Source organism: Zootoca vivipara, chromosome 10, assembly GCF_963506605.1.
Source record: "Zootoca vivipara chromosome 10, rZooViv1.1, whole genome shotgun sequence".
Classification (NCBI taxonomy): domain Eukaryota; kingdom Metazoa; phylum Chordata; class Lepidosauria; order Squamata; family Lacertidae; genus Zootoca; species Zootoca vivipara.
Window position 1 is genome coordinate 61,758,250 of NC_083285.1, and position 16,424 is coordinate 61,774,673.

Sequence of the window (16,424 nt, forward strand, 5' to 3'; positions counted from 1 at the left end):
AGCAACAGGCAACCTCAAGGATCTGAAATAATACCAGCATCCGTTTACCCTCAGCATTTGTTCTGTGGCTGCGTTGTATTTGTCATGAAGGAGAGACTGCAGTTGCTGGATGGTTTCCGTGTACTGCGCAACATGCTTCACAGAGAGCTCATGGAAAGGAGTGTCCATGATGAAAAATTCCAACTTCTCGATTAGCTAGGAGACATTTGAACTTTCTCTGTTAGTTGATAATAAGATAAACAGGAGGAATTCAATATTCTGCATGCTAGAGATCAAGGGAGAAGGAGGGGGTGGTTTTGCAGGAGCACTGAAAACACGGTCTTGTGAGCGTCTTACACATTCATTTATTGCAGCAACGTATAGAGGGCTTAACACCGCAGATCCAAGCAGTGCACAAAAAGCTTACCTTCCAAGTCCCGGACTGCAGAATCCAGGACCGGCAGCCGTGTGACACCGGAAGTTGCGTCGATGCAACTTCCGGTGGCACTTTGCCCTTCTATGGGCACCAAAAATGGCCACCGCCGGCTTCAAAAGTAGCTTCTATGCATGACCGGAAGTGCGGCGACGCAACTTCTGGTGTCGCCCCGCCCATCTATGGGCACCAAAATGGCTGCCGCCGACACCGGAAGTCGCATCTATGCACTTCCGGTCATGCGTAGATACGACTTTTGAAACTGGCAGCGGCCATTTTTTGTGCCCATAGAAGGGCAAATCAGGGGGTTGGCCACCGGCAGGAGAAAATAATGGAGAAAAACGGGAGACGAAGTGATACAGGGGACCACCGGGAAAAGGTAAGTAAAAACGGGGGGTTTCCCGGGGAAAACGGGAGACTTGGCAGCTATGACAATAAGGTGGGGGGGAAGATATGACAGAAATAAAAACCAGCTCAACCATGAAATGAAAGAGAAGATAACTTAAAATGATTGCTGGAATTTTGCTTCCATTTTGCTTCTGGGCACAATTCAACCACTGAAGCCCTAAAAGCAGATTTGACCTAAACCAGGATTAAGCAGCATTTTTTTTCCTGTCAAGGGCCACATTCCTTTGGCCACTTGCCAAACGTGAGTGAAGCTGGTGTCAGCTTTGGGCAGAGCCAGAGCAAAAACTCAGTGGGCCACACCCCTTTCCCTATCTTTTTCTTTCTGGCACCCACTTCCCTCTTCCTCTAAAATCTTCCCTCTTCCTCTAAAATCGCCTGCCAGGAAGATCAGTATCCCCTTTCTGCCCTCAATCACAAGGTTTGCTAAGACTTCTTCTTTCAAGTTTCAACTTCAGTCTTGGCAGGATTCACTTATGACCGTGCCGCCACATCTGGTCGCCCACCTCCAGGGTCACCACTGACCATGGGTCAGGGACCCAAGGGAGGTAGGGAGGGGCAGCTGCCTCCTCCCTAAATCAATAAAAAATACATAGCAAACTGAGGTTCTGCCCCCCCCCCAAGCAAAAGATCCCATAGAATCAGGAGCACGTGGGGCAAAATCCATGGGATGGATTCAGTTACGCACAGAATAGACTCATTGAAATCAGTGGGTCTACTCTAAACTTGACAAAGTCTGGTTCCAAACCTTTTATGCATCACGGCAACCAAGGAAAGAGAAGAGGGCTGGAGATACCCAGTCAGATGGGCAGGGTACAATTATATTACTATTATTATTATTATTAGCCACGATGGCTATACTCTTCCTCCACAGCTGGAGCAGCAACGCTTCTGAATGCCAGCTGCATTCAGGGGAAGGGAGGACACTTCGAATCCTGCTTGTTGGTTTCCCACAGGCAACTGTTCAGCCACTGTGAGAACAGGGTGCTGGACTAGATGGGCCACGGGCCTGATCCAGGAGGAACTTCTTCCTTTTCTCCCAAATGACAAAGACTTACTTCCAGCACCTTGTTGCCCTTCGCAATAACAAGCTGGATGTCATTATTTGGGTCTTCTTTCCACAAGCTCATAAAAGTATTGATCTCCTGGGGGATGGTTGGGTCTGGGCTCCCATCGCAGCCTGTGTAGTGGTTCCACTAGGAGGAAATAAGACACAAAATACTGTGGCATAAAGAAGAAATGAATTAATAGGGAGATATCAAGGCAACCGGATAAATGCATTTTATGCTTTATGGTCTCCCAGATTTGAGGTGACTGCCCATTTCCACTGCTGTTATAAACTTTTATTATTAAAAGGAGGCTGCATGACATCTCCAGCATTTAAAATTTCGCTTTTGATTCCATTTTTTTTTCTTAAGGAAACCGGAGCGGAAGTATTCTATGGCTATTAACACTGTGTGATTCGAGACCCACGTATACCTGAGCGAGAGCTCTGTATTTCGACTTCCACTGGGCTGCGGTCAGAAAGTTTTCTTCTAGAACAGAAAGTTCAGAAAGTTCAATCCCTCTGCGTTCTTGATCCTGCATGGAACATAACCACATTGGTTTTTATTTTGACCTGCATGATAAGGAGCACCTGTCTGGAGAGCTATTTATGCCGCAATCCACTCACTCAAGGTTGGGGAAATGGATGGTCTTCTGACTGTTGCTGGACTACAACTCCCATCATTCCTGGCTCTTGGCCTTGGCGGTGCCTGCAGTGGTCCCTCAACCCATTACATTAGGCCTAAAACAAGCGCTAGGCTGCAGTATGTGCTTGGTCACCAGGAAGGGCTGGGCGTGGGGCCCAAGACAGCTTCTGCAGTTTGCAAATGTGCTCCCAGCTCCGAAAAGGTTGCAATCCCTGGTGTGATGCAGAGCTGTTCCAAAGCTGTCATTGGAAGGTACTGATCACCATAGAATCATAGAGTTGGGAGAGACCACAAGGGCCATCCAGTCCAACCCCCTGCCAAGCAGGAAACACCATCAAAGCATTCCTGACAGATGGCCGTCAAGCCTCTGCTTAAAGACCTCCAAAGAAGGAGACTCCACCACACTCCTTGGCAGCAAATTCCACTGTCGAACAGCTCTTACTGTCAGGAAGTTATTCCTAATGTTTAGGTGGAATCTTCTTTCTTGTAGTTTGAATCCATTTCTCCGTGTCCGCTTCTCTGGAGCAGCAGAAAACAATCTTTCTCCCTCCTCTATATGACATCCTTTCATATATTTGAACATGGCTATCATATCACCCCTTAACCTTCTCTTCTCCAGGCTAAACATGCCCAGCTCCCTAAGCCATTCCTCATAAGCAGGCATCCCCAAACTGCGGCCCTCCAGATGTTTTGGCCTACAACTCCCATGGTCCTAGCTAACAGGACCAGTGGTCAGGGATGATGGGAATTGTAGTCCAAAACATCTGGAGGGCCAAAGTTTGGGGATGCCTGCTCCTAAGGCATCGTTTCCAGGCCTTTGACCATTTTGGTTGCCCTCCTCTGGACACGTTCCAGCTTGTCAGTATCCTTCTTGAACTGTGGTGCCCAGAAGTGGACACCAAGAGAAAGGAAGGTTGGAGACTGACTTGGAAGGAAGCATCTGTAAACTGGGGGAGCCTGTAACAGCCAGGAGACGAGAGTCAGAGGCAGGAGAAGGAGGAGAGAGAGAGAAGTCAGGCTGGTGTGGAGTCAAGCGCTTCCACACCTCCTCCTGCTGCTCCGCTGTCTCCCAGGACTAGGAGAGGACTGAAGAGGGAGAAGCAGAGGCAGGTTACACGCAGGCATAGTCTTCACCTGTTTGTGCACAGCTCTGGTGGGTAAGATACATAAGCCAAGGTCTGGGGTGGGGTCTCTCTATTGCTGCACCTGCCTAATCAGCGGCACACCTAGGAGCAGCTGAGAGACATAAGACAGATGGACATGACTGTCCCTAACTTGTACTTCTGGCAATGAAGAGTTAATTCCTTCCTCTGGACATTCTTTGACTGACAGCGCTGTGACATGTACCTACTCCTTAGAGCCACACAACAGGAGAGGGGGAGTCTGGGAGCCTGATGCTTGCGCAGCCTTATTCGCATCCCATGAAAACCACCATCCTATTATCCTGGTACTGAACACGGCCACTCGGAAGCAAAGCCTGGGGAAAGCTGCAGCTCACCAGTCTCTCATGAACAATATCCAAGGGTCAATATCTCAGGCAGAGCTAGGAATGTCCCTCCGTTGTTGTCACCACCAGACAACGTAGATGACAGATGGACAAATGGTCAGACTCAACCGAAGGCAATTTCTAACTTTCTCTGTGTGTGTGCACTAACCTTGGCCTCTAGTCGTTCCGTCTTCTCTCGTTCAATCCTTTCCCTTTCAAGTCGTGCAGCTTCCTCTAGCTCGGCACGTATTCGGGCCTGCTCTGGGGGGGGGGGGGGGAGAAACAGAAATTGTCAACAGTGAGATGGAAATGAGTTTAATAATGCGAGCAAACTGTTGCAAACACCAACTGTGTTTGCACATGAAGACTTAGGACGATGCAGTGGGATGAGAAAGGCATGGAAGCCAAATATCCAGAAGCAGAAGGATAATGGAGCCTCCAGCCTTCTTACTCCACCAATTTAACAAGGGAGCATGGTGTGAAATACGTCCTACCTTCCTCCAGAAGTCTTCTCTCCTCCTCTTCTCTCAGCAGCCTCATCTTTTCAGCTTTGCTAAGCTTCTTTTTACCACCACCTGACTGAATTTAAAAAAGGGGGGAAACCCATATATTACTATTTCTCGCTGCTTTTTTCTGGTGTGATGCATACCCCTAAACATTTTGTGAATCTTTGTACTTTTGTCCATTTACTGTATTTATTTTTTCCAATTTGAAGTATAAAATGGTGGTTTTCTTGAGTCAAAATGAGAGTACCCCTAAACATTTTTAAGGGGGAAAAGGACAGAGAGAGAGAGAGAGAGAGAGAGAGAGAGAGAGAGAGAGAGAGAGAGAGAGAGAGAGAGAGACGATAGCACAATTGGGGCTCAGCACTTTATTCCCGGTGTTGGGATAAGGATTATTTATTTCGTTTAGCCAGCCTGCATATTTTTCCATACAAAAATGGAATAGTGCAAGGTTAGTTGTGATCTTCTTCTTCTTCTTTTTAACACAATATTAATTTATTGTGCTTTGGTTCTGTCTTCTATCGAGCTTTGGAAACAGATTGCTTAGTTCTGAAGATCTACTGGAATGCAACTGCTAAAAGGAGTGATGTGTGAGGAGAGACAGGGCAGGTTTCTTTCTCTCCCATCTCTCCTTACTCAGGCCTGGTGCCAGTGAGTGGCACCCATGAGCAGCTGTCGGGGCCCAGGGCTTCCAGCACCCACCACTTCGCTGGCACCTGCTCTGGGGTTGATTCTGAGCTGAATCCCCCCCCCCACAGCAGCCCCCAGTTTGCATAGATCAAGACACTTCTTTGAGCGAAGGAAAGCAATGCTTCCAAAGTCTTCAGCCATCATACAGCGTTCAAACCGAAAAGCTCTGGGAAGCAGAGAGAGATGCAGCCTTAGGGGAACCCAGTCCATTATCACTCCATGGAATAATCTGACTCTCACCAGACACCAACCAGTGCTTGCACAAGCGTGTCATTGTGAAAGTCAGAAATCCTCCCAGGCCGAATGACATGAAGTGAACCACAATGGGAGCAAATAGCACTTCCAAGAGAAGAATAGGCAGAAAGCGGGCAATTTTTAGCAGGAAACTGATGCTGGGTCTGGAGCATGCTCCGGATCCAGGGACTCACAACTGCCTTTTGCCCAAAACAGGAGTGGTAAGTTTTAACAGTGTTCTCGAAGCTACGAACGCGAGTTTGACCAAACTGCAGGAGGCAGTGGAAGACAGGAGTGCCTGGCGTGCTCTGGTCCATGGGTCACGAAGAGTCGAACACGACTAAACAACTAAACAACAAAGTTTTAACAAGCTGTTTTAAATGCAGGGATAACATCTCACGTGGTTTGGCCATGAGAAACTGCTGGTGAACTTCCACAGACTTCTACGGTTACCAGGAGCACTGTTTGAAAACCATCCATTTAGCAAACTTCACTGAACAAAACAGGAGGAATTTAGAAGGAAAAAGGAGGAAGTGGTTTCTCCTGCCCATTGCTGAAACACACATCTCTAGATACAGAGTTGGTTTGTACGTAAATAAGGCTTTTGTGCGAACAGACAAGGCTGCGGACAAAGGGAGATCACTGTTCTGCTGTTTAGGAAGCTACGGTTTACCTTAGTATACCATCCAAACCAAGTCTTGTGATTTGTCGCATTCCAGACAAGCCATGAGCTGTAACTAAGGTTTGTTCTATGGTTTACAGGTTTGCCTGGAGGAGCGAAGCCAAACCAGGGCTTAGCTCACAGCAGTGCAGGAGGAAGAAGACTGGAAGCAGGACTGCAGCAGAACAATCTCCATTACGAGCATACCAGTTGACACACATATATAGATGTAGATATAGAGAGTGGCAGGATGAATTCCAGTGAAACAATGTGGGTTGTCTAAGAGCCAGAGCTTATGCATCTCTCTCCTAGCTAGGAGCAGCAGGTGGTTTGGATGGAGGACCTAACATTTGGGCAACCAAAATGGTCAAAGGCCTGGAAACGATGCCTTATGAGGAACGGCTTAGGGAGCTGGGTATGTTTAGCCTGGAGAAGAGAAGGTTAAGGGGTGATATGATAGCCATGTTCAAATATATGAAAGGATGTCACATGGAGGAGGGAGAAAGATTGTTTTCTGCTGCTCCAGAGAAGCGGACACGGAGAAATGGATTCAAACTTCAAGAAAGAAGATTCCACCTAAACATTAGGAAGAACTTCCTGACAGTAAGAGCTGTTCGACAGTGGAATTTGCTGCCAAGGAGTGTGGTGGAGTCTCCTTCTTTTGAGGTCTTTAAGCAGAGGCTTGACAGCCATATGTCAAGAATGCTTTGATGGTGTTTCCTGCTTGGCAGGGGGTTGGACTGGATGGCCCTTGTGGTCTCTTCCAACTCTATGATTCTATGATTAGCAGTTTGGATGTAAAGCAAAGACTATACAGTGGTACCTCTACTTACGAATAACTCTACTTACGAATGTTTCTACTTACGAATGGAGCTCCGTCCGCCATTTTGGATGTGGTTTAGATAGGATTTTTTCTACTTACGAATTTTTAGATAGGGTTGCTTCTACTTACAATTTTTTTCTCCCAATGCATTCCTATGGGATTCAACTTACAAATTTTTTCGACTTATGAATGTGCGTTCGGAACGCATTAAATTCGTAAGTAGAGGTACCATTGTATTGCATTGGGAGCTATAGTTCAGTCAGTAGAGCATGAGACTCTTAATCTCAGGGCCATGAGTTCGAGCCCCACATGGGGCAAAAGATCCCTACATTGCAGGGGTTTGGACAAGATGACCCTTGTGGTCCTGTCCAACTGTACAAGTCTGTGCTTCTGTGATTCTAGGCCAAGTATTTAGGGACAGGGTGACCAGGTAAGGTAGTTGACAAGGAACCTTTAAAAAAAATATTGCTAATTGTAACCAAGGGAGGAAGAACATCCCATAAGTCCCAGCCAGCATGGCCAACTATCATGTAAAGCCAGCCTCCCTCAACCTGATGCCTTCCAGATGTTTTGGACTCTAATTCCCATCAGCCCCAGCCAGTGCAGCCAATCTTCAGGGGTGATGGGAATTGTAGTTCAGCAATGCTTGGAGGGCACCAGCTTGGGAAAAGCTGATATAAATAATTGCCACCTTATAAATAATAACTACAACCTTTAACCAAACAGTTCTTGAACTGAAATATGTTTTTCAATAATATATATATGCCGAATGACCATACAAGCAGCGTTTAATATAATTTCTCGCATAAAAGCAGGATAGAAACTGAAACTGCATTATGAATACTTGGTATTTGGGCTATTGTAACTATATGCAGTTGTGGCAACAATACGTAGCTGATCTACTGGACTACCTACCTAACTCGCAACCTACCTACCTTTTTCTTTTTTGGACCCTAAATGTTGCAAGGCAAAAGAAGAGAGAAAGTCAGAAGAAAGCAGGTATCATAAACAAATTGTCAAAGCTGGAAATATATATATACGTGTATACTGTGGGGGGTGGCAGCTAGGGTTGCCATACGTCTGGGATTTCCTGGACATAGCCGGGATTTGGCCGTTCGAAACAGTGTCTGGTTAGAAATCGCTGAAATGTCTGGGGAAATGGACATTTGACAACCCATGTCAGAAAGCGAATTTCCTTTAAAATTGCTCAAAAAGCTCAACAACTTTTGTGTCCAGATTTTCACAACCCTAGCGGAAGCAGCAGGGGGCAGCACGTCCCAGGTTTAAACGAATTATATTTTTGCTATTTCTGAAGAATTTAAAGCATGCATAATTATGTGCTTTGCATAAAATAAAACATACTAATGCCAATTGTCTAAGGATTCTTTAAAGCATTTTGCAAAGGGCAGATGAGGGGGAGATGGCCATTGCACTAACTAAGCCTTCCACACATTTATTTGACTCGCAATGAATGCACCTAGTTTGGGTATGCAGATTTATGCTAATGACACAACCCACTCCTCCCCCCCCCCACATTTTGATGTAGGTGCAAGCCTCTGCCCACTTCCCCCTCTCACCATCTCGCCTTCTCCCTCTGCTCGCCCAGACCGGCAGGCTGGAAAGTTGTTTACAGCCCGCCCCTCTGTTTCCAAGGCAACGAGCCCCGCCCACGAGCCCTTAGCTCCGCCCTCCACTTGCAGCCTATTGAAATCTCTTCAGAGAGGAAATTCTCCCAAGGAGCTAAGGCGCAAAACTGTAACATACTTCCGGTTCCAAAATGCGGCACATGCATAAAGAAACAAACCCCCCCACACACACACACATAAAGGGCAGGCAAGCCTCATAAATACTATAGAATGGTCCAAAAAGATCTGGGATTCCTCCAAGTGATATGTTTTTCTGTTTCTCTAAAGGGAGGCCTCCGAATGCAATCCGGAAGTGTAGGTCCCCCTCTAACTCTTGAACTTTTCTCCCTACCGCTATGATTTACAGGTAAGCCACTTGCTATGAGTCTAAGCAGCAAAAGCCCTTTTGTCTACAGTTCAGATTTCAGGGTTATTTTTGAAGCCTTTACTAACTCTCTCTCCTGAGAGGGACAGTTGCCCATAAATACACAATGCAGAAGATCAGAACTCCCCCACCCCCGTTGCAATAGTTTAGCAGCACCCAAAGCGTGCATATTGGGAAGTAAGTCCCACTGAACTCAGCGGGGCTTACTTCTGAGTAAACATGCACTGACTCCACTGTGTGGAGCCACTCAGCCACAAACCACTCCGAAGGTTGAGCAGTACACACACACACACACACACACACACAAATATATATACAGTATATATACAGAGTATATATATATATTGCAGTTTTAGTCCACCTTTCCTCCAAGGAGCTCAAGGCGGTGAGAATACTTATCCAACCCATTTTATTCTAATAACCATATAAAATAGGTTAGGCTGAGAGTCAGTGATTATGGCAAGCTGTTCCCAGTGGGGTCTGGCCACCAAGAACAGCTTTTGGGATCCCGATAACAACAACAACAACAACAACAACAACAACAACAACAACAACAACAACAACAACAACAACAACATTTGTACCTCACTCATCTGACTGGGTTCCCACATTGGAGGTGGTTGGACTAGATGGCCCCTAGAAGTCCCTCTCAATAATTCTATTATTCTATTTTATGTTTTTAAATCTTTGTAAGTTGCGTAGGACTTTTTTTTTTACATATCAGGCGACTAATAATAATATTCATAAATGATATTAAGAAATACTACCCACTAGGGGGGGCAAGCCACACTGAACTGAGTGGAACCTGCTTCCAAGTGGAGAAGAGACACTGCAGAAATCAGCGTGTGCCACTCTAAACCTTTCATATCTCTACGCTGCCCAGCACCTTGCCGGCAATCCCGCGCAGTCGCACTAGAAGGCTCCGAGCCAACAACCGCCGCCTTCGCCGCCTCTTGAAACTCCCGCGCAGGCGCAGTTGTCGTTTGCTACGCCCCGCCTCTCCAACAGCTGGGCAGGCTAGCAAGCCATGGGCTGCGAAGGTAAATAATGATTTCCCCACCCAAAGCTTCTGTATTGGGGTGGGGGTGGCGTTCGGGATTTGGGCCGCCTGGTTTGTAAAAGTTGTGGGGAGAGAAGAAAGTGGGAAAGTTTCTACCTTGACCAAGTGCAAAAAAGAGGTTCATGTACCTTTAAGAGTTTTTTGGGGGGGGGAGGGCGGGAGGGAGGTGGACTGTTTGCCTTGCAAGAATGAGAAAAGCTGCAGTTGCAAAAATTCTCCCCTTTTAACCCTCTTTTGACTGCACCTGCCCCATAGGGTTGCCAACTTTAGGGACTGCTCTTCATTAAACTGCTCCTTTCACAGAAGCAACGAGCAGGTGGCTCTTTGCTTTCTTTCCCCGCAGGCCAAGTTATCTCGTCCCATTTGATCCTCATAACAACCCTGCGAGGTAGGTGGGTGGAGCTGGCAGCTGGCCCAAGGTCACCCAGAGAGCTTCACGGCAGAGCAGGGATGCAAAGCTGGTTCTTCCGAGGCTTAGTTCAACACCCTGAACATTGCACAACAATACTTATTACCGTAGTTCCCATGCCGTGAAAACCTTCAGGCATTGACTTCTGCAGATCAAAACTCTTGGAGAAAGGCAGAGGAGCAGATTCATGCTGTGTTGTCCCCACCCAGAACCAACCAGTTGGAAACTTTGTGTATTCATATTGCAGGGCAATTTGGTGCTTTTGCTTCAGATGAGCTACAGGCAATGCTCTTTTTTCCCCTTAAAAATGTTTAGGGGTACAGTACTCTCATTTTCCTGCTTATATTGAAATACTGCCCCTCAATGAGGCCAAACTTAGATTCACAAAATGTTTAGGAGTATGCATATCCCCAGAAAAAAAAGCACTGGCTACAGGTGTTCCTTAATATATCATGTTGATAATAATATATCCTGCAATACAGAATACTCTGCTTTACTGCTTTATAAGTACCCACACGCACTTAAAGGAAAAGTGGTCCAATTAAACAAAGTAAATCCTAACATGACCAAAATAAAAAATGCAGTTTTAATCATTTAAATTGCAGGTTTACATACCTTTTTCTTACTGATTTAACTAATCCAGAATAACTTCCACTCTCTTGTTCTCTAGTACTAAAATAGACAAGAACTACTTGCTCTGGAAAGGTTCTGGCGGGGGTGGTGGTGGTGGTGGTGGAAGGTGACCTTCCTTAACCTTCATCTACGTCAGGCATCCCCAAACTGCGGCCCTCCAGATGTTTTGGCCTACAACTCCCATGATTCCTAGCTAACAGGACCAGTGGTCAGGGATGATGGGAATTGTAGTCCAAAACATCTGGAGGGACGAAGTTTGGGGGTGCCTGATCTACGTCGTTAAGATGGTTTATTTCAAGCCCTGTTCTAATTAGCAGCTCGGGAGAGAGAACCATTCAACCAACATTTGGTAATTCTGTAAATATAACACCAGTTAAAACAGCAAAATGCAGTATCAAAACTACTTGGAGAGTGCCTCACCTTAGTCGTAAAAAGCAAATACGGGTTTGTTTCTTAAGTTGTTTTGCAATGCTTCAGTGAAATGCTCCATTTTAGGGCTTGGCTGAGTCTCTGGGCATGGGGACTGAGCTAGGTTGCCACCAGCTGTTTTAGGTTAAGTGAGAGCAGAGTGTTAACCCCATGGAGCCCAATGGAAATTATGACCAAATAGACATTTATAGGATTGCATTGTAAGTGAGTGGACTATGAAGCCCCTGGTTCAAATACAGTGGTGCCTCGCTAGACGAAATTAATTCGTTCCACGGGTCAATTCGTGTAACGAATTTTTCGTCTAGCGAGTCCCAGTTTCCCATAGGAATGTATTGAAACGTAATCAATGTGTTCCTATAGGCTCTGGGGGACTGGCGGCAGCATGCAACGGGGCTTCGGAGGTCTCCGAAGGCCCGTCCGATGCCGGCTGTGTGCAAGGCGGCGGGGGGAGAAGAGAGCTTCTCCCAGCCACCGCCTTGCCTGCCTCCCCCGACACGGAGCGCAACTTCGGAGGTCTCCGAAGTTGCGCTCCGTGCTGGCTGTGCGGGGCGAGAGGCGGTGGCGGGGGAAGAGCTTCTCCTGCCGCCGCCTCCCGCCTGCCTCCCCCGACATGAGACGACGCTTTGGAGAGCTTCTCCCCCCGCCGCCTCCCGCCTGTCTTCCCCAGTGGTGCGGGGCGGTGCGGTGGCTCCAGGGGACGGAGCCGAATCGCAGCGGGCGCTGCTTGCCCCCGCCTGTCTTCCCCGAGCCAAGGGGAAGACAGGCAGGGGCAGCCGCCGCACCGCCGCGTTTCGGTTCCGTCCCTCCTGGCAAAGGAAGATTAGCTGTCAGCTTCCCGCGCTGACAGCTGATCTTCCTTTGCTGCTTTCTATGGCCGCGCTTCGTAAGACGAAGCGGCGGCCATAGAAAATTTTGTCGTCTTACGAATGCCTCTCGTCTAGCGAGTTTTTCGTTGTGCGAGGCATTCATAAAGCGAGGCACCACTGTATTGCTTTTCAATAAGTGGATTAGGTGTCACCAGATAAGAAGCAGGCAGGTAGAAAAATGGGGTGTATAAGGTGTTAGGGGAGGGGGTAGTTCATCCACCTTTGGTCCCCCACCCTGCACTCAGCTCTCACCTGTGGCTCTGAGAAGTTGTCAGCATGCGACAGCGGCCACACCCCGGGAACGGTTTCAACTGGCCTGCTAAACCAGGCAAGGGTAGCTGAGGGGTCTCAAACCCTTTGTGAATTAGGAACTTCCCCTGCATGCGAAGATAGGCACTGGCGGATTGAGCGAACGAGACCAATAGTCGGTCCAACGGTCAAGAGGGCAGTTTCTGCCTGTGCTGTAGAGGGAAGTGAGGGGCAGATGGGGCTCGTGTACCTGGGAAGGTAGCCCATCTAGTCGAAGGGAAACTGATCCTAGTCCTCCACTGCCTTCTGGGATATCTTCAGGACAGGAAAAAAAATAAGGAGTAACCCCTACGCAAATCCGGAGCAGGGTCCCTAAGACAGTTGGATGGTGCCTTGTATGCCTCCTTCCGGCAACTCCTACAGCCACGCTGGCGCCAAACATCTTGCTCTGCTTTCCTCTAGAGTCTAATAATAATAATAATAATAATAATAATAATAATAATAATAATAATAATAATAAAAATAAATTATTTATACACCGCCCATCTGGCTGGGTTTCCCCAGCCACTCTGGGCAGCTTCCAACAAAACATTAAAATACAATAATCTATTAAACATTAAAAGCTGCCTTCTAAACAGGGCTGCCTTCAGATGTCTCCTAAAAGTCTGGTAGTTGTTTTTCTCTTTGACATCTGGTGGGATGGTGTTCCTCAGGACGGGTGCCACTACTGAGAAGGCCCTCTGCCTGGTTCCCTGTAACTTGGCTTCTCACAGTGAGGGAACCGCCAGAAGGCCCTCGGCGCTGGGCTTCAGTGTCCAGGCTGAACAATGGGGTGGAGACGCTCCTTCAGGTATACTGGACCAAGGCCGTTTAGTCTAGACCAGGGGTCCGCAACCTTTTTCCGCCATGGGCCGGTCCACCGTCCCTCAGACCATGTGGTGGGCCAGACTATATTTTTTGGGTGGAAATGATCGAATTCCTATGCCCCACAAATAACCCAGAGATGGATTTTAAATAAAAGCACACATTCTACTCATGTAAAAACACCAGGCAGGCCCCACAAATAACCCAGAGATGCATTTTAAATAAAAGGACACATTCTACTCATGTAAAAACACACTGATTCCTGGACCATCTGCGGGCTGGATTGAGAAGGCGATTGGGCCACATCCAGCCCCCGGGCCTTAGGTTGCCTACCCCTGGTCTAGACCACATCAGCGAGGCCAAGACGGGGGTTTGTCGTCTGGGCATCCCAGGACCTCCCCACACACTGCCCAGGCTTGTGCCCCCAAGGAGGTCATTTGACTTCACCCCCAGAGACAACACTCCATTGTCTCTCCAGACAGATGGATGCCAGGGCCCATCCTTCAAAACAGGGATGGAGTGCCTCTGCAGCTGCCCAGATGTTATTCAGCTCCAGCTCCCATCAGCACCACCCAGCACAACCAATGGTCAGGGATGCTTGCAGTTGTAATCCACAGCTGCAGGATCCACATCCCTGCTTCAAAACGTGAGAACAGGATGCCAGACTGGATTGGCCATCTTACATCAATACGCTAACTGTTTCATGGTATAATAGTGATGGATGTGTTAGGGCCTGCACAATATATTTTGCAAGCACAAGGAAGGCACCCATTGCATCTGGCTGTTGCGCTGTACTAGGAGGGGCTTGCAGAAGTGGAAGTGCTGTGCAGTGAGTGGGTTTCTGTAGTTGGCCAGATGGCCCCTAAAACTGAAGGGAATCAATCGAATCCTCAAGGAGTCATGTCAAGCAGTTTTCCAGCACCCAAAGCACCAGTAACTGTTCTTTAGTCAGGCTTCATTATGCAGCTAATCTCCGAATGATTGTTCTTCAGGTGCGTGAACTGAACATGACCAATCCGTTAAGATACGAAGTGCTGAACCTTTACAAAAATGTAAGTCCTGAGGAGTGGAAGCCAGATGCAAAGAAAACGCTTTGCCCGTGTTCTGCGCCCCGTGTGACGCTCAACTTTTGTTTTTTTTGTTTTCTTGCATTGTGTGCTTTGAAGCTGCTGTACCTCGGAAAGGAATACCCCAAAGGGGCAGACTACTTTCGGACCCGGCTGAAAGCGGCGTTCTTGAAAAACAAGGATGTGAAGGAGCCCGAGAAAATCAAAGAACTCCTTGCCCGAGGGGAGTTTGTCACGAAAGAGCTAGAGGCTTTATACTTCCTCAGGAAATACCGAGCTCTGAAACAGCGTTACTATGAAGAGGATGGCAAATGATGTGCATTATGGTTCTAAACGATTGCCCAGGCCATAGGTTAAAGTGGGGGGGACGGGACGGACCGATCTGCAATAAAAAAAGTATAGATTGCCTATTGACCAAAGGTAATGGGTTGGGTTTTTTTTTTAAAAAAAGTTTAAGTTCAGCAACTCTTGCTGTGGCTCTTTTTTCTCAGCCGGCTGTGGGGGAGGAATGCAAATCCACATTCCACTTTTCGGGGAAGTCTTCGGACATGCAACCCCCCCCCCCGCCACAGATGTTTCTGCTGTGTGTTCAGATGTCAGGGGGCAAGCAAGTGGGACCAGAAGCAGGGGGCTGTTTGGTGTGCTGTTGCTCCCGTGTTGTTGAGGACACGACCAAAGAGCACCCAAAAAGAGCTTTGCTGTACACGGAGCAATGGATTCAAACTACAAGAAAGAAGATTCCACCTAAACATTAGGAAGAACTTCCTGACAGTAAGAGCTGTTCGGCAGTGGAATTTGCTGCCAAGGAGTGTGGTGGAGTCTCCTTCTTTGGAGGTCTTTAAGCAGAAGCTTGACAGCCACATGTCAGGAATGATTTGATGGCGTTTCCTGCTTGGCAGGGGGTTGGACTAGATGACCCACAAGGTACCTTCCAACGCTACAGTTCTATTATTCTAATTTCTACAACCACTCTTGCAGTTGGATATTCAGCTGGCCATACAGCTATGCTGAGGGACCCTTACGCTTCTCCTCTCCCCCCCCCCAAAAAGAAAGAACTGAAAAGGTCTGCTACCATCTCGGGAAGGTGGGCAAGAATGAGAGAATAGCCTGTTTAGTGGGGAGAGCAAGAGTGATGACATTTGGCTGGGATTTAAAGAGTTACCCAACACAATCTTGTGCACGTCTACTCAGAAGCCAGTACAGCTGAAATCAGGTATATATAAGGAGCTCGGGAAGAGGGTGGGAACAGGTACGGCTGGCTGTGTGTTACGTTAAAGTAAATCCCGTATCCTGGATTTTGCATCTAGTCCTATTTGCCTGCGTTTTCAACTTCTAAGCTCACAAAGAGGAAGTACGGCCTTTTAAATGCCAACGGTGCAGAACCTACACCTTTCCAGGTCAACCACAATTCCCATCATCCCTGAACACAGCCCACGTTGGCTCTGGCTGATGGAGGTTGGAGTCAGGCAACCGGTTGTCCACCACTTCTGTAAACAGCTACTATAGGCTATGATCTAAAGGGCCGCCTCTTTTCATATGAAACTACCTGGACCCCGAGATAATCTTCTGAGGCCCTTTTTCGTGTGCCGCCGCCTCGAGAGGTCCGGAGGGTGGCAACACGAGAATGGTCTTCTCTGTAGTGGCTCCCCGTCTGTGGAATGCTCTTCCCCAGGGAGGCTCGCCTGACGCCTTCAATATTCACCTTTAGGTGTCAGGCAAAAATGTTCCTTTTTAACCAGACCATGAGTTGATTAACAGTCTTAACGTCCTTTTAAATGTGTTGTTTTGCTTTTGGTCTTGTTTTTTTACTTTGTGGTTTTACTGCGAACCGCCCTGAGAACTTCGGACGGAAGGTGGAATACAAATTTAATAAATAATATTGGCACATGAGGTCATCCCCCTGCTGAAGCGAAGCAAGTCTGGGTTTGGGAA

General features: G+C 47.5%; 2 protein-coding genes across 5 annotated transcripts in view; one reads left to right on the forward strand and one right to left on the reverse strand.

Annotated features, from left to right (window-relative positions):
- Positions 1 to 11,830, reverse strand: part of DNAI7 (dynein axonemal intermediate chain 7) — a 32,764-nt gene extending 20,934 nt beyond the window's left edge. For 2 of the 4 annotated variants that reach the window (XM_060279193.1, XM_060279196.1), the window contains exons 1-7: positions 8,483 to 8,515; positions 7,841 to 7,858; positions 4,489 to 4,573; positions 4,164 to 4,255; positions 2,297 to 2,398; positions 1,876 to 2,013; positions 49 to 195 (exon numbers count right to left, since the gene is read on the reverse strand). In XM_060279193.1, the coding sequence (XP_060135176.1) occupies positions 49 to 195; positions 1,876 to 2,013; positions 2,297 to 2,398; positions 4,164 to 4,255; positions 4,489 to 4,573; positions 7,841 to 7,858; positions 8,483 to 8,485 (585 nt within the window). In that variant the 5' untranslated portion in view covers positions 8,486 to 8,515. Of the gene's footprint in view, positions 1 to 48; positions 196 to 1,875; positions 2,014 to 2,296; positions 2,399 to 4,163; positions 4,256 to 4,488; positions 4,574 to 7,840; positions 7,859 to 8,482; positions 8,529 to 11,437 lie in introns of those variants that run through there. The other 2 variants (XM_060279194.1, XM_060279195.1) reach the window with 2 other exon arrangements.
- Positions 9,832 to 14,922, forward strand: ETFRF1 (electron transfer flavoprotein regulatory factor 1). Its single transcript, XM_035126610.2, has 3 exons — positions 9,832 to 9,955; positions 14,418 to 14,477; positions 14,592 to 14,922. The coding sequence occupies exons 2-3, from the start codon at positions 14,433 to 14,435 to the stop codon at positions 14,805 to 14,807; spliced, it is 261 nt and encodes an 86-aa protein (XP_034982501.1). The 5' UTR covers positions 9,832 to 9,955; positions 14,418 to 14,432; the 3' UTR covers positions 14,808 to 14,922.
- Positions 14,923 to 16,424: the final 1,502 nt, after the last annotated feature.